Below are 24,287 nucleotides of genomic sequence, written 5' to 3'. Positions count from 1 at the left end.
ACTGTTGTAATGCAGAAAATGTAATAGTCAATTTGTACACAGCAAGCTCCTGCAAACAGCAAGGAGATGATAACTGAAGTCTTTATCTTTGTGATGTTGGTTGAGGGGTAAATATTAGCCAAGGCAGTGGGAGAACTGCCCCTGCTCTTCTTTGAAATATTGCCATGGGATCTTTTAAGCCCACCCGAGGGAGCAGAAGGGGCCTCAGTTAACTGGAGTCTAACATTGATCATGAAACCATTGCTGATTGTCAGAAAATCCCATCTGGTTCACTCATCTGAAGGGCAACTAGGGATGGGCAATAAATGGTGGCCAACCAGCGACGCCCACATTCCATGAGTAACTAAAAAATAATGTTCTTAATGCTGGTCCTTACCTGGTCTGGCCTACATGTGACTCCAGGTCCACAGCAATGAGCTTGACTCTTAACTGCCCTCTGAGCAATTACGATGGGCAATAAAAGCTGGGTCAGCTAGTAATGTCCAAATCCCATGAATGCATTAAAAAAACACTAAGCCAAGTGTAAGGAGAGTAGAAAGACCTTTCTCTAGCACTGCGTGCACTTATCAGGGAGTACTGCCCTACTGGGGGTGCTGTCATTTGGATGAGATGTTCAAATGAAGCTCTGTCTGCCCTCTCTGGTAGTATAAAAATAATCCCACAGCACAGGTTGTACCTCTCTCTTCCAGCACTGGTCAGGTAATACAGTGCTCTGGCACCCGCAGTGCTTCCAGTCCTCCGAAGGAGAAGAGAAAAGAATGGCTTAAAATCGCCCATACTAATGCTGACACATGATCTTCCTTGGCTCGGCAAGTTCCTCAAATTGGGGAGATATGACCTATATTTCACAGAAAACTAGAGGGCTTCCGCATTGGCATTCTGGTGAATATTTATCCCTCAAGCAACATTATTAAGAAGAAACAGATTATTTGGGTCATATTGTTGTTTATGGGAAATTGCTCTGCACAAAATGGCTGCTGCATTGCCTACAATACAAAACCAGCTGCGCTACAAGTGTACTCACCGACTGTAAAGTAGTTTGGGATGTCCTGAGGTCAAGAAAGGCACTAGGGAAACGCAAGTTCCTTCTTCCTTTAATTTAACAGCAATTACTTGCCAATTTCAAAAACATTTTTTCAAGGATAAACTTTCATTGGTGTATAACAAAATTACTGTTATTAAATATATCCAGCAATATACATCATTGGGGATTTAATTTATGTGCATCTTTTAAAAACACTATTTAAGCAAAATTAAATCCACAATGAAATTAAGTGATTATGCATTGTGTGTGTGTCTATCTATAGCAAGGACAAGTATCAGTGGTAATAAATTATCTGGGAGAATGATATGAGGGAGCTCAAGTCGTTGCAGAATTATTATGGTGTGGAATGAGGCCATTTAGCCCATCCTGTCTGCACTGGCCCTCTGGGCATTGTCCCCATAAGCTTGCACATTACTTTCATCCAATTAATGCTCTCTTGAATGTTTCAGTTGAAACCGCCTCCACTACACTTCCAGCCAGCTCATTCCAGACCCTAACTCAGAATCTCTCATGATTTTAAACCTCTTTCGAACTTGTTCTGCACTCTCTCCACATCCTTCCTCTAATGGGGTGTCCAGAACTGTATACAATACTCCAGCTGAGGTCTCACAAGAGTCCTATATAGTCCTATACAACAGCATAACCTTCCTGTGGTTGTATTCTATGCCCCTGTTAATTCAGTCTGGAGAACTGCATGCTTTATTGACAGCTCTCTCGATTTGTTCTATCACCTTTAAAGACCTACATACATATGCACAGGTCTCTCTGTTCCTGTATCCCCTTTAGAATAGTCCCCTTTATTTTATAGCGTCTCTCCATGTTCTTTGTACCAAAGTGCATCACATCACAATTCTCCGCATTAAACTTCATCTGCCAACTATCTGCCCACTCCATTAACTTATCAATGTCTTTCAAAGTTCTACACTGTCCTCCTCACAGTTTACAATTCTTCCAAGCCTTGTGTCATCCACAAACTTTGGAATTGTCCCTTACACAAAAAGACCTAGATCATTAATATGTATAGGAAAACCAAGGGCTCTAATACCAACTCCAGGGGAACTCCACCACAAGCCTTCATCCAGCCTGAAGAAAACCTGCTCACTGTTGTACTCTGTTTCCTAATCCTCTGTTGATTTTAATTCCGAGTTGCTGCTGTCCCTTGTATAACTTGCCTCGCGAGTCTGTTCTGGGGCACTGCACTGAACTCCTTTTGATGATCCACAAACACCCTCATAAAACCAATTTTCTCTTCAAAACGCTCCAGTAAGTTACTTAGCCATGATTTTTCCCTTAATTAATCCATGCTGACTCTTCCGATTTAACCCACATCTTTTCCATCATATCCCAAATAATTATATCTAGAAGTTTCCCTACTACAGCAGTTGAACTGACTGGTCTGCAATTGCTAGGCTTATATTTACAACACCTTTTGGAACAGGGACATAATGTTTGCAATTCTCAAGCTCTCTGTAAAAATCCAGACAAGATTGCAAGATTATTGCTAGTCCTCTGCAATTTCCACTCTCACTTCCTTCAATATCCGTAGAGGCATCTCAACTGGTCCTGGTGCCTTATCAACTTTAAGCCCTGGCAACCCATAAAATGCCCCCTCCTTATCAATTTTTAATGCTTCTAGTGATTTGAGTTCACTCATCTGTCATCATGGTTTGTGCAGAATCTGCCTCACAGGTAAAGACAAATGTAAAGTATTCATTTAACACAGAAGAGTAAGTTGTTCACAATTTAAAAGTCCTTTCCATGGACAAAATTTAGAACTAGGAAAGGGAAGCAAAATGGTGCATTGATGTTTGCATTTATATAGTGCCTTTAAATGTCGCAAGGTATTTCACAAGAGAGTCTTCCTACAAAATCTGACACCAAACCATGTCTGGAGCCTTCTGGACAGATGACCAAACGCTTGGTCTAAGAATCAGATTTAAGGAGCAACGTAAAGGAAGAATTGGAGGCAGAGAGGCTGAGGGAAGGAATGCCAGAGCTTCCGGGCCTAGAATATGAAAAGCACAGCTGTCAACAGACAGGGAAAAGAATTAAGGTGGAACAGATGAGAAGCCACATGGGAGGTATAACGGGATCTTGGAAGACATAGTTTCCCCTTAGAGGGCAGGATCACAGTCTCAGAATAAGAGATAGACCATCTAGGACTGAGATGAGGAGGAATTTCTTCACACAGAGGGTAGTAAATCTTTGGGGTGTGGAGGTTCAATCATTAAGCATGCTAAAGACAGAAATTGATATATTTTTAGGTTTTAAAGATAGCAAGGTATATGGGATCATACAGAAAATTGGCATTAAAGTAGACAATCAGCAATAAATGACGGCAAGCTCTAGGTGCTGAATGGCCTACTTCTGCTCTTACTTCCTATATTAATATCTAGGGCAAAAAGGTTATAGATATAGCAAGAGGCAAAATAGAAGGATTTAAATACTGGGATAAGATTTTTAGATATAGTGCCTTCTCTCTCACTGGGGTTTTATTTTCCTCGGTGTGATTCGGTTAAAGCTCCAATCATCGATAAAGAATTACCTTTCCGCTTTGTATTTCTGAATTGAGATTTTTATTGTTCCTTTGTGTTTTAACTCTCCAGTTTCGAGGCTTCTTTGTTGCATTTAACTCGTCAGCCATGTCTTTCCTCAAATCATACGTAATTTTTGCCAAATCTGTGTATTCCCAACTGTTGATGGTTTGGAATTCTTTTATTTATTAATTGAATAGGGGTGTCGCTAGCTAGGCCAGCATTTATTACCCATCCCTAAATGCCTCTTGAGAGGTTGGCTTCTTAAACTGCTGCAGTCGATTTGGTGCAGGGACACTCACAATGCTGTTAGGGAGGGAGTTCCAGGTTTTTGACCCGGCAGCACTGAAGGAACGACGATATATTTCCAAGTTGGGTTGGAGACGGTGGTGGGGTACGGCTTCGAATCTGGAAGATGCTGTCAAAAACACGTTTGATGAGTAGCTACAGTGAAACTTGTAGATAATACACACTGCTGCTACTGAGCATCAGTGATGGAAGGAGTGGATGTATGTGGATTTAATGGGACTTGTTTAGTTTGGGCAACTTGGTTCACATGGACCAAGGTTGCACTGAACGGTCTGTTTCCATGCTGTGTGACTCTATGATGATAATCAAGCGGGCTGCTTTGTCCTGGATAGTGTTGAGCTTCTCGAGTGTTGCAGGAGCTGCACACTTCCAGGCAAATATTCTATCACAATAGCTAAAGAAACCTTAAAAATATGTCATGATTTAACTCCCCCCTTTAGAAAAGTCAGATGTGACTAATTGAAACATATAAAATCCTGAGGGGACTCTACTGGGTGTATGTGGAAAGGATGTTGGACTTGGACACAGTCCTCCAAGTGAGTTTGAAGGGGGTTCTCAGGGCTGTGGAATTACTGAGTTAGCTCTTGTGATATCTAGACTCCCTGCTTGCCCAGGCCACTATTTGCCCTCAGCAGTACTTACTTCAGAACTGTGCTGATTAATTTCTATCTCAAAGCCCACTCATCTCTGCTCACCTCTCTGATTTTCATTGACTTTGGTCACAGAAATCTCAAAACCTGAGCCAACCACTGTCCATCTTGGGGATATTATGTCCTCCATTTGCAGTTTACAGCTCTTATTTCCTTTAGAAACCTTTTAGAAACGCTTTCCCTCACTGTTTCAGTGAATTCCCCTCCCCCACCTCCTTTGCAACCTCCCATCCCCCTTGAGCTCATGTGGTTTCAGAGGTGACTCCTCTCCACCACTCTCAGACCAAATGATGACTGTCTGCCCTTGAGAGTGAACAATGAGTGGAAGTGGACAGAAAGCAATGGCTGCACATCACATATTCTATGTGGCTCCCAGTCACCATGATGCACTCTCAGAGTTTGTAACAGGTAGGTCTATAATAGGTGAGTGCGTGACGGGCAAGCCTATGGCAGTCAGGCAGGTGATAGATAAGTGGGTACGTATCAAGCGGGAATGTAACAGGTAGAATATATAACAAGCGGATGACCATCACCTGCACATTGCGTACTCCTGTCGTTTTTACCTCACTCCAAATGTCTCTAACACTCACTCCTGCAAATCCATAGCCTCTTGGGAAGGAAATCTGCCATCCTTACATGGTCTGCCTGATTTGTGACTCCAGATCCACAGCAATGTGGTTGACTCTTAAGTGCCCTCTGAAATGGCTGAATAGGCCACTCAGTTCAAGGGCATTTAGGGATGGGTAAGAAAGGTTGGCCTTGCCAGGCTTCCCCACATCCCATGTGAACACATTGCAGAGTGCAGAAGTGATTGACAAGAATGGTTCCAGGATTGAGAAACTTCAATGATGAGAATAGATTAAAGAAGTTGGGACTGTTCCCCTTGGAGAGAAGAAAGCTGAGAGGAGATTTGATAGAGGTTTCAAAATCATGAACGGGCTGGATAAAATAGAGAGGGAGAAGGTGTTTCAATTTGTAAAAGAAAATAAAGAATGAGGGGGCCATAGATTTAAAGTGATGAGCGAACAAAACAAGCACGTGAGAAAACACGCTTTCACACAGTGAGTTGTTAGGGTATGGAATGCACTGCCTGGAAATGTAGTGGAAATTGAGATATTCAAGAAAGCACTGGATGACTATTTGGACAGAAATGGTGTGCAGGGATATGGGGATGAGACAGCAGAGTGGCAATGAGTAATAGGACAGGAGCAGACACAATGGGCTGAATGACTTCCTTCTGCACTATTACAATTGTGATATTGTTTTCCCTCCTGAATCCATAGGATGAGTGTATAGATTTTAAATGTGAGCAAATATTCTCAAGCTCTGAAGATCTCAGCTGGAATGCCATTGGGGACCACAGGTTTTGTACTTGTACATCTGTTCAGGGTCCCTCTTGAAGGATTCAGCCAAATCACTTCACAATCAACCATAATGGACTGGGCATTATGTGTGGATGGCCAAAAGCAATCTTTCCTCTCCAGTGGAATGTTTGCCTTTATTTCAAACGAATTGCAGTATAAAAACAGGAAGGTTTTGCTAAAACTATACAAAGCATTGGTTATGTCACAGCTGGAATACCATGAACAGTTCTGGACCCCTTGTCTAAACAAAGATGTGCTGGCACTGGAAGAAGGTTGAGTAGATTGGGCCTGTACTCATAGGAGTTTAGAAGAATGAAAGGTGACCTCATTACAACATACAAGATTCTCAGAGAACTTAACAGGGCAGATGTGGAAAGATCATTACCCCATTGTGGGAGAGTCTAGAACCAGAGGGCATAACCTCAGAGACAGGGATTGTACATTTAAGACAAAGATAAGAAATTTCTTCTCTCAAAGGGTCGCGAATTGGTGGAATTCTTTTCTGCAGAGGAGTGTCTGGGCTGGTTCATTAAGTATATTCACGGCTGAGATAGAGAGATTTTTTAATCAGTAAGGGAATCAAGGGTTATGGGGAAAAGGCAGGAAAGTAGAGCTCAGGATTATCAGATCAGCTACGATCTCAATAAATGGCAGAGCAGAATCAAGGGCTGAATGGGTCTAATTCTAATCCAACACCTTAAGGTCTAACTTGTTGAGTGCAATATGACTTCTTTAGAACAAAACAGATTATCTGGATCACTGCCACATTTCCGCCATGCTGTGCACACACTAGCTGCCATGTTTTCTACATTACGATTTCGTAGCTCCACTTCAAAAGTGCTTTGCTGCCCATGAAGCCATTTGGGACATTCTGAGGTCACGAAAAGCACTACAAAAACGCAAGTCTTTCTTTTCCTCCCCAGGAACCACTTTGACCCCTGGGCCATCACTTGGCCTGCACAACACAGAACACGACTCAGAGAGCACACACATGCACTGCCACAAGTGCCACTGCTCACCCTCCTTGCGCCTGAGATGTTCGGCCGATTCCAGCATTGAAATCAGTTTAGCTTTTTATACACTCATCAATTATGTCTAACATGTGTTAAGCAGCTCTCCTGTACAGCAGATAATTACAGGTATTAATTATTCATGCAGCAGCAATTGTGATTCAGTACTGATGCACAGCACATAATGGATTCCAGTCCAGGTGGAACAATTAAAAATAGAAAGAAGCAGACAGTCACACAGAGACAAGTGTCATGCAATTAACACATTAGAAGAGCCGTAATGGTGAAAAGCATTGTTTTTTTTACTCCTGTTGGGTTTTACAGATTGATGCTCAGTGGATGAAAAGGTGTATGTCTGTGTGAGTGCATGGTCTATGCGCTTGCTTGTGCATGCCTGTGTATGAATGCTTGTCATTGTGTGCGTGTGTCTGTTTTTGTGTATATGTGTGTGTGCATGTCTGTCTGCATGAGTGTGAGCATGTCCACGTGTGTATGTATATTTATGGATGCATGTGCACATGTACCTGTGTGCATTTGTGTGCATGTGTATGTATGCATGTCCAAGTGTGCATGCACTCATGTACCTGTATGCATGTGTGTGTGTACTTGTGTGCATGTTCTTGTGTGTGCATGCAAGTCTGTATGTGCATGTCTAAATGTGTGCGTGTGTGCCCATATGTGTGTATCAGTGCATATATGATTGTGTGCATGTGTATGTGTGCATGCATGTGCCTATGTTGACGTGCACGTTTCCATATGGATCAGTGCACAAATCTGAACGTGCATGTGTGTGCATGCGTATGTATGTGCCTTTGTGCATGTGCGTTTGTGTTACCTATGTGTATGTTGCCTGCATGTGTATGTTGTCTATGGGCATTTGTGCGCAGTGGGATGGTATCGGATAATCTTTCAGCTCAGGAAAACAAATAGTCCATTGACCCAAGGAGCATAAGATCATTAGAGATAGGAGCAGGTGGAGGCCATTCAACCTTTTGAGCTCACTCTACTATTCTATGAGATTATGGCTGGCTGATCCTCTATTTAAACACCAGTTTCCTGCACCATCTTCAAAACTCTTGATGTTGTTAATATGTAAGAAGCTATCAATCTCAGCCTTGAATAAACTCAATGATAAAGCCTCCCATAGCTTTCTGAAATAGGGAACACCAAAGAAATGCCACCCTCGAAGTGAAGAAATTCCTCCCCATCTCAGTCCTAAATGAAAAAGCCAATTAGTCATGCCTCCACTGTTCCTTCCACCATTGTGCCGGCTCAGGTTTATGGGAACCTACCTTGAAATTGACAACAGAGATCTTATGCAGCTAATCTGACCTCTCCTGGAAGCTTCAATTCCCAGGAAACCACCTTCCAATTTATAGCCATGAACTGACTTTACCTGGATAATATGCACCACAGCACAATGGTGTCATATCAGCAAACTCACACCTCCTGACTGTCAACAGACTGAGATCTGGGCCAAGCACATTAAACTCAGCAAATGACCATCTCTCACCTTCAGGGATCTGCATTCACAACTCCTTGCCTGTACTTTGCATCTTCAACTGCTCCCAGGTTGGGGCAATTGGAGGCCCTCAACACTGAACACAACAGGCAGGTGGTTGGGATACAAGATACATTTCTTGCCTGACAGGGAGTCATGTAGCTAGGAACACAGCAGGTTCAGGCCCTTCAGTGGCCATTAATTTATCAATTAAGGGTTTTAATTGTTGGTGATTTGACTAAGTGCCCCATGGACCTTCTTGCCCCATAGATAACTGCTGAGGCGACGACATCCAGGATAAACTCACCCAAATATTTCCATTCTGCATCATCTCCAGGGAGGGTAGAATTCCACCTGTTGTGGTGTGTGTGTGTGTGTGTGTGTGTGTGTGTCTGTGTGTGTGTGTGTCTGTGTGTGTGAGAGAGAGAGAGTGAGAGAGATTGTTTAAATATATGTGTGGGTGTTATATATTGGTGTAAGTGTGTGTCTGTGTATGTGTGTATGTTTGTATGTTTTTTTATGTGTGTGTTTCAATGTGTGATTGTGTGTTTCAATGTTTGCGTTTGTGACTATCTGAGTGCATCTGAATGTCTGTTTGTCTATGTGTTTGTGTGTGTCTGTTGTATATGTATGTTTATGTGTGTGTGTGCCTGTCTGTGTGTTTGTGTGTGACAAAAAAAAGAAACAAAGCTACCCAGTAATACTCAATTTACTGATACATCTGTGAGAGAATGGTGACGATCACGACAGATGGATGCAGCCGGAAGGAGTGCATTTGCCAAGTTTAGTGATCAGTGGCTGAATGCCACACCTGAGAAAGGATATACTAGCCTTGGAGGGAATGCCGTGAAGATTGATCAAAATGAGATATGGCATCAGGGATTACATAATGAAGAGAGATCACACAAACCTGGATTCAAAAAGTTGGGGAGTGTTTTGATTGAAGATTTTTACAGAGGTTATAAAAGGGCAAGGACAGGGTAAATACAGAAACTGTTTCCACTGGTTGAGGTGTCTGGGACTGACAGGCACAGTCTAAAACATATAGCCAGGCCTTTCAGGAGTGAAACAAAAACAGAAGTTGCTAGAAAAGCTCAGCAGGTCTGGCAGCTGCTGTGGAGGGAAATCAGAGTTAACATTTCGGGTCCAGTGACCCTTCCTCAGAATATTCACACCCTTCTGAGGAAGGGTCACTGGACCCGAAATGTTGACTCTGATTTCTTTCCACAGATGCTGCCAGACCTGCTGAACTTTTCCAGCAATTTCTGTTTATGTTTCTGATTTCAAGCATCCGCAATTCTTTCGGCCTTTTCTTTCAGGAGTGAAAGGTGCTCAATCAATTGTTAATTACAAATCTAAGTTGACGATTTTTGTTAGCCAAAGGGATAAGAGGCAAAGGCAAGTGTGTGGAGTTAGGGTGCAGATGAGCCATGATCTTACGGAATGGTGGAATAGATTCAGGGAGCTTTACTTTCTTTATTCTTTCTTGGGAAGTAGTTTATTTCGTTTATTTGTTGCCCATCCCTAATTACCCCAAAGTGAGTGTCTTGCTCATTAATTTCAGAGGCCAGTTAAGTATCAACCACATTGTTGTGAGACTGGAGTCACATGTATTTTTTTTCCCTTTATTCATTCATGGGATGAGGGCGTCTCTGCCTAGGCAGCATTTATTGTCCATCCCTAATTGCCCAGAGGGCAGTTAAGAGTCAACCACATTGCCGTGGGTCTGGAGTCACATGTAGGCCAGACCAGGTAAGGATGACAGTTTCCCTCCCTAAAGAACATTAGTGAACCAGATAGGTTTTCCCCCTGACAATCAACAATGGATTCATAGTCATCCCTAGAGTCTTAATTCCAGATATTTACTGAATTCAAATTCCACCATCTGCCATGGTGGGATTTGAACCCAGGCCCCAGAATGTTATCTGGGTCTCTGGATTAACAGTCCAGCAATAATACCACTAGGCCATCGCCTCCCCTGGGCAGGATGTAGGCGGGAGTCACAGGTAAGGACAGCAGATTCCCCTCCAAAAAAGGCTTTAAAGGGGTTTTCAAGACAGTTGATGTTAGTTGACATGATCACTGAGTCTAACTTTATATTCCATATGTTTTAAGAGAACCTGTGCCTCCAGACTCCACAGCATTTGCTGAGCCTCTGGGTTAATCTAGCCACATTACCAGTAGGCCACCATCTCCACAAAATAAAAGCACAGAAACATTAAAGTAAAAACATGAAAACACAGAAACATGAGCAAGATTAAGGGGCTGAATGGCCTACTCCTGTTCCTACCTTCTAAGTTTCTATGGTTTGCAGACAGCAGGACTTGCAAAGCAATTAATTAAGTGACTAAGACCTCAGCCTGCTACCGCTAGCATTAACCCAACTCCAAGTGGGCCTGTCTCCATTGGGCATGCTTGCCGACTGGTCAAAATAAGCAATAGAGAGTTCCAAAGATTCAGCACCCTCTGAGTGAAGAAATTCCTCCTCATCTCAGTCTTCAATGGCCAGCTCTTTTTCTGATACCGGTCCCTGGTTTGTAGACCCTCCTCCCTCCCCAGTCCAGGGGAAACATTCTTCCTGCATAGAAACATAGAAAACAGGAGCAGTAGTAGGCTGGTTGGCCCTTCGAGCCTGCTCCCCATTCAATATCATCATGGCTGATTATCCAATTCAGTCCTCTGTTTCCACTTACTCCTCTTATCCTTTGATCTTTCTAATCCTAAAACCTATATCTAAGTCCTTCTTGAAAATATGCAGAGTTTTGGACTCAACCATTTTTGTGGCAGAGAATTCAACAGGCTCACCATTCTCTGGTTGAAAACATTTCTCCTTGTTCTTCATTCTATACGGCCTAGCCTGCATCCTTAGACTGTGACCCCTGGTTCTGGACTCCCCAGGCTTCAATAACCACCTCCTGCTCCGATATCAACAGGTGTTGAAGCTACAATATCTGATTGCCCCATGTTTATTTTACCAGGTGCACTCTCACGCATGAGCTTCAGGTGAGGCTATGTGTCACCTGAATTTGCATCAGTGGCTTTGAGAGAAAGCTAAAGGTGGGGCTGGAAAACTGGCTGGGGTGCAAGATCTGAGCATGACATAATATTGCTACATTGGGAACATTTGACGACCGCATTAAAAAGTAGGGTTGCCAACTTGGATTAAACCTATTACTGGAGGTTTCATCACATGATTTGGCCCTTCCCCCAGCTTACAGCTATTGGTCAGTTGACATGTCCATCCTGGTGATGCAATGCCTTTTTAGACCAATCAAAAAGAAAAAGATTCATTATCCAATTGGACGATGCTTGAGAGTTGGCCAAACAACCTTCTTTTTCCCATTTTCAATCATTTTTACATCTAGTAAAGAAAATTATTCAAAGCAGATGACAAAAAAAAATTAATGTCCCTGTGATTATTTTTCTCCAGGGGTTTTGCACAGCAGTGTCTTCAATCCCTGGAAACTCCAGGCCAATTTTGGAGAGTTGGCAACTCTACTAAGAAGGAATGAGACTAACTGTATTTCTCCTACCTGTGACAGTCCCAGGTAGATGGAGACAGTTTCAGAGATGTACAAAAATTTCCCTTCTCGATTTAGTGCAAAAATAAAACCATCCAAGGACTGCAGAAGAAAGGCAAGAAAAGAAATTAAAGTTAAACAGTTTGCTTTTTTGAAATAGCTTTTCGACCACTTTAGGATCACTCAGTTCACATCTGTCACAAGGAAAAGAAAGAAATGTCTACTACTATATTACAGCTCTCAGAAATCACTCAAAGGGCTTTATATGCAGTGAAAATTTTCTACTCAGTAAATGTCATGTTGGCAAATTTGACAATTCAAATTCTGCACAGTCTTTTGGGTGCAGTGTTAAAACAGAGGTCTTTGCCTTCCCCCTTAGGTAAGCATAACATCCCGTGTAGCATTTTGAAGAAAAGCAGATGTGTTCTCATTATTCAAGACCAATAATTTTCCCTGAACCAATATCAGAAATCAGGAGTGTGATGGAATGCTCTCCACTTGTCTGGAAGAGTGAAGCTCCAGCAACACTTGAGAAGCTCAACACTGTCCAGGATAAAGCAGCCAGTTTGATTGGCACCTCACCCACAAACATTCACTCCTTCTACCACTGACGCTCAGCGGCAGCATTGTGTACCATCTACAAGATGCACTGTAGGTATTCATCAAAGCTTTTTCGACAGCAACTCAAACCTGTGACTTCTATTAACTAGAAGGATAAGGGCACCAGATACGTGTGATTACCACACCCTGCAAGTTGCCCTCCGAGCCACACACCATCATGACTTGGAAATATATCACCGTTCCTCCAGTGTTGCTGGGTACATGTACCGGAAGACCCTCCTTAATGGCATTTAGTGTCTAGCTAACTCCAAGGACTGGAGTTGTTCAAGAAGATAGTTCACCTTCACCTTCTCTGGGGGGCAATTAGGGATGGGCAATTAATGCTGGCCTAGCCAGCAAAAGTATGCATCCCGTGAACAAGATCAAAACATCTCAGCAAAACTGATTATTATTACATGGTTGATTGTCTGCAAATTGGCTGTCATGTTGCAATAATGACTACGGATCCAAATGACTTAACGCTATGAAGTGCATTAGGATGGCCAATGGCTGTGAAAGGCTCCACATAAAAGTGGAGTACTTTGTCTTTTAAAATTTAAAATGAGATAAACAATTGATGTTTTTGCTTGAATTGGGTGAGGGGTAAATATTGTCCAAAATCCTGAAGTACTTTCTCAAATAATGCCATGGGATCTTTAAGGTAGTGAGACACCAGTTTGACATCTCTTCCAATGGATGGCATCTCCAACAGAGCTGCAACTCAATCCTGTACTGGAGTTTCAGACTGTGCTTGAGTGCAGCCCATTTTACCGCCATCTGAGCATGGCTGCATGTAATGGTAAACATGCTGGCTTGCTTGTGTTGAATCAGATGGCATGGGCATTCAGGGCTGGTTGGTAGCTGAGGCTTTGCAAGTGGATGGACATCTGAGCAATGTGACTTTCCCTCAAGGAATCAGAGCTGTTGCCTGCCACTGTTTGGAACATTCTGACCACCCACCCCAAACTTTTGTCAAGGACACAGAAACACAAGATGACCATTCAGCCCCTCAACTCTGCCATAGCATTCAATCAGTTTCGACCTGATTTACTGCCCATGTATACCCCCGATCCATCCTTTGACTCCTTGATACCCTCACCCAACATAAATCTAGCAGTCATAGTTTAAGTAGCAGTACCCCTGTGGCACTGTGGTAGTGTCCCTACCTCTGAGCCAGGAGATCCAGGATCAAGTCCCATGTGCTCCAGAGGTATGTTATAACATCTCTGAACAGACTGATGAGGAAAATATCTAGTCTTAGAAGTTTCAGTTGTCACCCAACACTTGTGGGTCTACCTACAGCACATGGCCTGCAGCTCACCAGCATCTTCTCCATGGGAATTTGGGATGGGAGATTTATGCTGGCCTAGCCAGAAATGTCCACATCCCATGAGTGAATTAAAAAGAAACCTTTTACAAGAGGGCTACAAATTTCTGCCACCCTTTTGTGCCCAAACACACTTACTAATTTTACTACTGAATGACTCAATTCAAATTTGTGTCCTCTTTTTTGGAACTCTGCCTCCATCACACAGGAAATTGTTACTTTCTATCACTGCTTTAGTCCATCCTGCAAAAATATCACAACTCTCCCAATTCTTTTTTCTCACATTAATCACAGTGATTAAATCACCCTTTACCTTCCACAGTTAATGGAATAAAAAGATGAATTTGGTTTTAGAACCCTCTAGCAAAGAGATAATGGGCTGAATGGCCTCTTTCTTTGCTATAAATTTTCAAGAACACCATATATTCAATAAATGCTACAAACAGTCTTTTGAATTCAATGTTAAAACAGAGGCCTTCATCTTCCCTGCCAGGTGGAAATAACAGATCCCATGTAACATTTTGAAGAAGAGCTGAGGTGTTCCACCGTCCAGCGCCAATTAATTATCCTTTAATCAATATCAGGAATCAGGAGTATGAGGGAATAAAAATTGAAAGAACTGCAGATGCTGTAAATCAGAACTCAGAACTGATGGTGGCTGGGAAAACGTCAATTTATATGTAGAAAATACGGAGGGGGTTGGGGTAGGGAGTAAACGATAGGATAGAGCCTAAAGAGAAGAGAGAACAGCTGGACAGAAAAAAGAGTTGATAATGATCAGGCTGGGAGAGTGAATAGTTGTTAATGGGGACTTATTAGTGACTAACAACAGGTGGTGTGTAATGGAGGGTCTAGGCCCGAAACGTCAGCCTTCCTGCTCCTCTGATGCTGCTTGACCTGCTGTGTTCATCTAGCTCTACACCTTGTGATCTCAGGTGGTGTGTAATGGCAGGCTATGTGATAACAAGGTCTGGTGTGTGGGGTAGGGGGCTGGGACATGGGAGGGTTTAGACCCTAAAATTATTGAACTTGACATTGAGTCTGGAGGGCTGCAGGGTCCCCAAGCAGAAAATGATGTGCTGTTCTTCCAGCTTGCGTGGAGCTTGCTCTGTTCTAAGGAAGGGTCACCGGACCCGAAACGTTAACTCTGGTTTTTCCTTCACAGATGCTGCCAGACCTGCTGAGCTTTTCCAGCAACTTTGTTTTTGTTGCGTTGAGTTTCACTGGAACACTGCAGCATGCCAGAAACAGAGATGTTGGCCAGGGAACAGGGTGGTGCATTAAAGTGGCAGGCAACAGGTAGTTCAGGGTCTTTTTTGCGAGCAGAACATAGACGTTCTGCGAAGCCATCACCCAGTCTACGCTTTGTTTTCCCAATGTAGAGGAGACCACATTGTGCGCAGTGAATGCAGTAGACTAGATTCTGGGAAGTGCAGGTGAAGTGTTGCTTCACTTGGAAGGTATGTTTGGGGACGGAGGAGGTAAATGGGCAGGTGTTGCACCTTTGCCGGTTACAGGGAAGGTGCCGTAGGGCTGTGGGGAGGTGTTGGGGGTGAAGGAAGTGTGGACCAGGGTGTCCCGGAGGGCACGGTCCCTGCGGAAGGCGGACAAGGGAGGGGAGGGGAATATGTGTTTGGTGGTGGCATCTCGCTTGAGATGGCAGAAATGATGATCTTTAGGATGTGGATGCTGGTGGGATGGTAGGTAAGGACAAGGGGAACCCTATTGCTGTTGCTGGAGTGAAGAGAAGGGGTGAGGGCAGAAGTGCGGGAGATGGGTCGAACCCGTTTGAGAGCCCTGTCGACAACGGTATGAGGGAATATTCCCCACCTGCCTGGATGAGTGCAGCACCAACAACACTCAAGAAGCTCAACATTATCCAGGATTGATCGATTGGCACCACATCCATCATCTTCAACATTCACTCCCTTCCCTGCAAATGTAGTTTCCAGAGTTCCTTGTACTTCCATGTATCCACCATCAGTGTCTTGACTCCAATGGTTCTCTCCCACATTATTGAATTCCCTCAGCTTGACCCAAAAAATTGCCATCAATTTTTAAAAATCTGCAGAAAGAACTTACATTTATGAAGTGCCTTTTCCCAACTTCAAGATGTCCCAATGCACTCTATAGCCAATAAAGCACTGTCGCTGTTGTAATGTAGGAAATGTAGCAAACAATTTGCACAGCTCCTACACACACAGGGATGTAATGAAAGACCAAAAGCAAAACACTGCGGATGTTGGAAATCTGAAATAAAAGTAGAGAGGGCTGGAGAAACTCAGCAGGTCTGGCAGCAGGTACGGAGAGAGGAACAGTGTTAATATTTTGAGTCTGCTATGGCCTTTCTTCGGAACTCTGTTTTACCAGCATTTTTTTTCTATCTGTGACCGTGATGTTATTTGAAGGATAAAAACTGGCGAGGACACCTGAAAGTGCAAGGGAAGCCTTGGTTCAAAGTCTGATGGGAGAGGCAGCACCACCAAGAGTGCAGCACTCCCTCAGCGTGAATGAATGCACCAGCATGGACTTTGTGCCCAACATTCTGGAACTGGATTGATCCAATACTATTCTGATGCACAGGCAAGACTGATAACCACTGAACCACAGCTGACACCTAACAAGAAGTGGCTAAACATGGTGTTGGCAAAAGAAAATGCAGAAAACACACACTGGAAGTGACTAAGTAATTGGCAAATGATAGTTTGAGATAACTACAGATTGGTCAAAAGGTTCAAGTGGATTCAAAAGTTACAGATTCAAGAAAAATCCCCTTTCCCAAAGAAGTGGCGGAACTCACTGCCACACATGAATAGCATAAATGCATTTAAGGGGAAGCAAGATATGAGCAAGAAGGAAACGAAAAAGTTATGATGTATCCAGTGAGGGAGTGTTGCTCTGTTGGAGGTGCTGTTTTTTCCAGATAAGACATTAAACAGCAACCCCACCTGCTCTCTCAAGTGGATGTAAAAGACCAGGGCAGTTCTCCCTTGCATCCTGGCCAATATTTATACATCAACCAATATCACTAAAACAGGTATTATCACAAGGCTGTTTTTGGAGCTTGTTTTGCACAAATTTGCAGCTGTGTTTGCTGCATTACAAGAGTGACAATAATTCAATAAAGTGTTTCTTTTGGGAATGCTGGTTGTGAGGGAAGTTGCTATATAAATGCAAGTCCTTCCTTGTTCCTCTTTTATCATGTGAGATGAAGAGGGATAGGAGGAAGCCCGCCTGGAGCACGAACATAGGCCAGCACTGGGCCAAATGGCCTGTTTATGTGCTGCAGAGCTGATGTCCTGAAAAAAGGGACAGTTCAAGGAAGAACTAAAATGGGAATTTAAAGCATGGAGCAAGGGTCCAAAGAATGTCAGCCCTAGCATTTATCCAGTTCCATCACTTTTTCTGTGCAAGCTAATTTTGCAAAACAAGCTTCCTTATTTTCAGAGAAGAAGCTTTTACTGCACTATGCTGCATTGGGAGAATCCGAAATGTCAACTTTGGGATGGTGTCAGTTTGCAGCTTTAATAAGGAGAGATGATTAAATAGCAGAATGGGTTTTAACTGCTGCCCTGCTTCTCAATGAGAAAAAGTAAAATGGACTTAATGCCCTGTTCATGCTGTGCACTGTTTTCAAAGATGTAGAGAATATCATAGATAACCTCATCACAGATTGTACATCAGTGGCAGAGGTAGTGAATTTTTATCTTTTATTTTTTCATGATCAGTGAGCATCACTGCCAAGGCCACCATTCATCATCCATCCCCAATTGCTCTTGAACTGAGTGACTTGCCAAGGCTGTTTCAGAGGGCAGTTAACAGTCAACCACATTGCTGTGGATCTGGAGTCACATGGAGGCCAGACCAGGTTAGGAAGTGCATTAATGAACCAGATGGATTTTTAAAACAATTTTTTAATCTTCGGAATGTCGATTGTTGATATGTTACCATCCCTGAGATTGATTCACTAAATTTAAAAAAAAACTTACTTATGCAGTGATTTCAAGTGTCTTCATCTAGCTATCTGTAACCTCCTCCAATTTGACAGCTCTGAGATCTCTACGCCCCTCCAGTTCTGACCTACTTGAGTATCCCTTAGGATATTAATCCCTGTACTAGTGGGAGTCATATCTTCAGCCTCCTGACTCCAAAGCCTGGAATTCTCTCATCAGCCCTCCTTCACTTTCTTTAAGCTTCTCCTTGAAACCCACCTCTTTGATTATCTGTCTTTATATCTCCTTATGTGACACCTCTCGAGTACAATGGAAAGTTTGCCAAACATAATCCATAAATGCAAATTGTGCAGCATGTTATCTTCCTGCTAATGTCACATGGACTGCCTGTCACACTTCAGACATCAGAGTTTAGGGTTTCTTTTTAACTGTACTTGGGACGTGAGCATCGTTGGTGAGGCTAGGATTTAACATCCCTCCCTAGGTGCCCTGGAGAAGGTGGTGGTGAACAGTCTTCTTGAGCCGCTTCAGTCCGTATGGCGTAAGGACACCTACAGTACTGTGAGGAACGAGTTCCGGGATTTTAACCCAGTGACACGGAAAGAATGCTTATATATTTCCAAGTAAGGATGGGGAATGGCTTGGAGGAAACAAGCAGAGAGTGGTGTTCCCATTCATCTGCTTCCCTTGGGGCTAGTGCTCACATGTTTGGAAGGTGGGTGCTGCTGAAGAAGCCTTGGTTAGTTGCTGCAGTGCATTTTGTAGATGGTTAGATAGGCCCTTTAAGAGTCAACCTCACTGCTGTGGGTATCGTATGTATGCCAAATTGGGTAAGGACGGCTTTCCTTAAAGACATAAGTGAACTAACATGGAGTTTTATGAGAAATCACCATAATTTTATGGTTATCATTACTGAGAGTAGCTTTAATTCCAGATGTATTGTGGTGGGATTTGAACACATGTCTAGAGCATTTACCTGGACCTTTGAGTTACAAGTCCAGGGACATTACCACTGTACCACTGTCTTCCCTCAAGTGAGTGACAGGAGGTCTCCACATTGAAGGGGTCTCTCTTTTACTTACCATGCACTGCAACTTGCCTCTTGGTGGATCTCTAACTCTGACAGCCCGCCTACTGCCTTCATAATCAATGGTGAACCAGTATCTGAGCCAGTTGAGACACTTGGAAGCTGTGTCTGGTAACTGCTTGAAGATGACCATGAAGATCCCACCTTCTCAACCTAGTTCTTCACCTGACATTAAACTAACCATCAGCTATCTCTAAGAGAGAGAAGCCGCATAGTCCTCTGGGACTATGGCGAATTAACTCTTGTCAACCAGCTCCTCATCCATCCGGCCCTCCTTCCCTTACACTGGATTTCTGTTCTGGAAATAGTTACAACCCATTTCATGTCCCTGAAAGAAAGAGGATGGTGGTTTGGTGGGATTCAGCCAAAGAAACAGGCATGGGCCTAGTGAGAGTACTGTTTCATAGCAGCCCTGTCCTGTTACCTGTACTGCTGTTGATTTCTACTTTAAAGCTCTTGGTATGATTCCAACCTATTTTAGCATCTTAGGATAAAGTCTCCAATCTACCCTCTCAGCTGGAATCCACTGATAATCGAAGGAAGCTGTAACATTTGTTACTGTGAAAGTGGGCTCTCCCCCATTCTATGCCCCCTCCTCCCCCTTGAGGGTGGCTACATGCCTGGAGCGTGGGATTAGTAAAGAATCTCAAATCTCAGTCAGCTCCTGGCTCCCTTTGCTCTCCCAAAGGGTTAGAACAATCATCAAAAATCAAATGTTTATCACTTTATTTACACATCTCACTCACACTAGTGCCTGCGCAGATGCTAGTATTGGCCATTATTCAGAACAAGCCTCACATCTCTTGGGCTGGCTGGTCAGCCCATTGACACTGGCAGGGCATAGACAATATTCCATGATACCTTACTCCCTATCTCTAAATTTAGTGTTAACTGTCTCTGTTGGTTTACTGCGTGGAGCTAAATGATCTAAAGTTCTTGCACAGTCCTTGAGGTTAGGAGTTGGCAAACTTTGTGATTAACCTTTGCGCATTCAGGTACCTTGGCTCTCAACTCTAAAACTCCCCTTTAAAAAATAACTAGGAAATTAATCAAATGTTATCATTTATCATAAATGGAGAGATTATGCTTCAGGTATACAGGGCACTGGCAAGATCACATCTGGATCGTATTTGTTATGCAGTTCCTGGTCTGGCCTCTCTGTCTGTGGCCTGTCACAGAGTTCCAGGAAAGATGCGAGTTTGAGGAATTAAACCTCATCTTTCAACCTGGCAATTTACAGATTCATCACTTAGTTCCACAATTTTACATCATTATCTCTGCCTCCATCTTGCTGTGTGTGTGTTTTTGCTTTCTCTATGTTAGCTGGGCTGTTTACAGAGATGAGAAACATAAGAACTTTAGAAATAGGAGCAGGAATGGGCCATTCAGCCCCTCAAGACTGTCACACCATTCAAGATCATTTTGGATCTGCCACAGTCCTCAACTTCTCTTTTGTGCTAGCTCCTCATTGCCCTCAATTCCCTAGTATTTCAAAAATCTACCTACCTCCTCTTTAAATATTTTCAATGATTTAGTGTCTGCTTTTTGTTGGGGTGGAGAATTCCAGATTCTGGGAGAAGGAAAGAGGAATTTCAGCTATGAAGATAGATTGCGAACTTAGGAATGCTCTCCTTGGAGAAGAGAAGGCTAAGTGAAGATTTGATCGCAGTGTTTAAAATCATGAGGGGTCTGGACAGAGTAGAGGGGGAGAAAATGTTCCCATTCATGAAAGGATCAAGAATGAGAAGTCACAGATTTAAAGTAATTTGTAAAAGAAGCAAAAGTGATGAGGAGAAAATGTTTTCATACAACGAGTGGTTCAGTGTCTGCATTGCGCTGCCTGAGAGTGTGGTAAAGGCAGGTTCAACCCAGGCATTCAAAAGCGAATTAGGGGGTTATGTCAAAAGGAAGAATATGCAGGGTTTGGGATAGATGATAAGAAATAGCACAAAGGGAATTGCTCATTCAGAGAGCCAGTGTGGACAGTTGCTATGTCACCATTCATACCTTGTCAAGACACAATGTTTGTTTCTGTACTCTGTACACTGTCTAGTTCTGAAGAGGAGCCATTCTGGACTCGAAAAATTAACTCTGTTTCTCTCTCCACAGCTGCTGCCTGATCTGCTGACAATTTTCAGCCATCTTCTGTTACCATTTTGGATTTCCAGCAATTGCAATACTGTATCTCATGTTTGTGTTAGTCTCTTATATCTGTCCTCGGGAGCAGTCTAGTGCTGTTGTTCTTTATTCTGAACAGGAGACAGGAGTGTGAAGAGGAAACAGATGCCGTGACTTTGTAGGAAGGCGAGGACATGGCTTATGAATTGAAAATCAGATACTTTGTCTTCTGCCAAAGCCTTGATGGGCAGGAAAGGGTGGCTAGAATTTCAGGGGCTGCATTAACCAACTGCTCAAGGTGTGTTGCACCGCATTCACAGAAGGGAAAAAAATCAATACTGCTGTCACCGATCGTAAGAAGCCTGACCTTTAGCTGAAATCAGGGCTGGACCAGAACAGTTTCAGAGCCTAGCAAAGCAGCCAAACGAGAGGTCAGAACCTTCGATTACATATTCTTTCCAGAAGGCGAGATACTGCATGCACCAACCGCACTTCATCAGTCCTATCTCATCTATCCTCCTTCCCATCCCACTACAACACCCAGCCTGTGTCCTCCTAATCCCCTTAATTATGCCACTCGTAAAAAGACTTGTATTTACATGAATGCATGTTAGGACATGAGGGCATCAAGCTCAATTCTGCAAATTCACACTTGGCTTGGAAATACAGCAGTGAGGAAGATGATATGAGACAGGGTGCTCATTCAGCTCCAGAGTGGGCGTGGTGGGGGCGGTTAATATCAGGGGACAGGAGAGTCCTAAAGGGAAAAATCAGAAAATAAAAACATGGTTGGAAATGAACCTTCTGGTTGTACTGTAATTTGAAGTAAACAAGATGATTTGAACCAATGTGTCTCAATTCTTAGTTTTTAAATGTTTGGCGTGGCACAGATTAATGAAGCACATTGAACTCTGGGCTTTATAAACGAGAGCGAGAACAAAAAGCTGGGATTCATGCTTTATTTATCCTTTTATAGCATTTGTTGCCCATCCCTAATTACCCTTGAACACAGAGGCTTGCTCAGGCCATTCCAGAAGGCAGTTGAGAGTCAAGCACATCGCTTTGGGCCGGGAGTCACATGTAGGTCGCATCAGGTAAGGACGGCAGATTTCCTTCCTAAAGGACATTAGTGATCCCAGGGGGGTCATTATGGCTATTGACAATGGTTACATGCTTGCCATTAGACCTGCTGAATTTCTCCAGTATTCCGTGTTTAATGAAAAAATATATAATATTCCATGATCTTCTGTGTTATAGCAATTTTAACCAACTTACTCAGTCGTGTTATGACATACCTCTGGAGCAGGTGGGACATCCACCCAAGCTTCCTAACCCAGATTAAACGACACCACTACTGCACCATGATAGCCCTTGAATGTAAATTCTTCCAAAATACTATGGTGATAACCAAATCATTCAGATGCTGAAAGGCTGTTTCCTCTGGCTAGAATGATCAAACTTTAGAAACATAAAAAATAAGAGCAGGAGTAGGCCATTTGGCCCTTTGAGTCTATTCTGCCATTTACTGCAATTATGGCTAATCATCGAACTCAGTACCCTGTTTCTGCTTTCTCCCCATACTCTTTGATCCCTTTAGCCTTGAGAACTATATCTAACTTCTTCTTGAAAACATTCAATGTTTAGGCATTGACCAGTTTCTGTGGCTGGGAATTCCACAGACGCACCAGTCTGTGGGTGAGGAAATTTCTCTTCATCCCAGTCTTAAATAGCCTTTGCTATAGCCTTAGACAGTGACCTCTGGTACTAAACTCCACAGTCATCAGGAACATCCTTCCTGTGATTATCCTGTCTAAGTATTAATATTAATTTTTCAGATGAAGAACTACAACACATATGTGTCCAATAAACATGTTCCCTTTCATGTTAATGTTTACAATCTTAAAATGCGTTTTGATTTTTTTGGCAAGAATTAATAACTTCCTCATAATGTTTATAAAATAAAATGCACCAAAATTGATTACATTTGATAACTAAATGCAGCAAATTATTTAGAATTTCCATTCATTCTGATGAGGTTTTTTGAGGTGGAAAATGAAAGTGGGTGGTGTCAGACGAGTAAGTGGGCCCAGGGTCTTATTTCCTCACTAAGTGGTCCACAGATGAAAATATTTGAAGTTCACTGGTTTTAGAAGCAGATGTCATAGCCTCAGGATGATCGAGCGGACTTTAAGACTGAGATTAGCAGCAATTTCTTCCCTCAGACAGCGCTGAATCTTTGGAATTCTCTACCCCAGACAGTTGTCAAAGCTCCACCTTTGGATATAGATCAAGACTAAGACTGACGGGCTTTGGGGGAAACTAGGAAGCTTGGGAGTGGAGTTTAAAAGAATGACAGTGATTTTATTGAAACATCAAAGATTTTGAAGGGTGGGAAGGACTTGACAGAACAGATGCTAAGAAGATGTCCCCTCTCACGAGATAAATCAAAGCAGGTGGCATGTTGAAAGATAAGGGGTGATCTTTTTAAGATGAAGCTGAGGGAGTATTTACTTTCTCCCTCAAGGGCCTGTTAGTCTTTGGAATTTTCATCATCGGGAGAAGGAGAGGCTGTGCTATTTGAACAAATTCACGACTGGGTAAGACTGATGGACGAGGGACAAAAACAGAAATTGCTGGAAAAACTCAGCAAGTCTGGCAGCATCTGCGGAGAGAAATCAGAGTTAACATTTCGGATCGAGTGACCCTTCCTCAGAACTGAGCTTTTCTAGCAATTTCTGTTTTTGTTTCTGATTTACAGCATCTACAGTTCTTTCAGTTTTTAGATGGATAAGGGAGTCAGGAATTCTGGGAAATGAGCAAGAAACGTGCTGTTGAGGTCACAATCAGATCAGCCATCTTTGGAATGGTCCGTTGGGCCGAATAACCTACCTCTGCTTCTTTTTCTTAAGATTGTATGGATTGGGGTTGGGGGGAGCTGGGGACAAAGTGATGTTAATATGGATCAGCCACAATCTAATTGAATGGTGGAGCAGACTCAAGGGGCCTCATCTCTCTTCTGTCCCTAATCTTCATTCCATCAACTACCTGCCTCTACTTAAACATTCTGTTCCACACTGTTATTCCTGCTCGTACACTATCAGGAGCTGAGCTGCACGAGACGTGGTCTGCTTACAACATCAAACACATTAATTATATCTGACTTCTTATACTTCTCTGCTGCATATTATGCTAGAGATGAAGGATGAGGGTCCCGGGGAACGAAAAACAGTCACCATTTTGCAAACCCTGTGTCTGCATTAAACAGGCC

The 24,287-nt window shown here is 43.0% G+C and overlaps 1 protein-coding gene across 1 annotated transcript in view; it reads right to left on the bottom strand.

The window, feature by feature from the left end:
* npas1 (neuronal PAS domain protein 1) overlaps nucleotides 1-24,287 on the bottom strand; it is a 214,654-nt gene that overhangs the window by 61,185 nt on the left and 129,182 nt on the right. Inside the window, exon 5 of the mRNA XM_048618221.1 lies at nucleotides 11,947-12,036. Within this exon, the coding sequence (XP_048474178.1) occupies nucleotides 11,947-12,036 (90 nt within the window). The remainder of the gene's footprint in view (nucleotides 1-11,946; nucleotides 12,037-24,287) is intronic.

Source organism: Rhincodon typus, chromosome 39, assembly GCF_021869965.1.
Source record: "Rhincodon typus isolate 14 chromosome 39, sRhiTyp1.1, whole genome shotgun sequence".
Classification (NCBI taxonomy): Eukaryota; Metazoa; Chordata; class Chondrichthyes; order Orectolobiformes; family Rhincodontidae; genus Rhincodon; species Rhincodon typus.
This window is presented reverse-complemented; position numbering and strand designations above follow the sequence as displayed.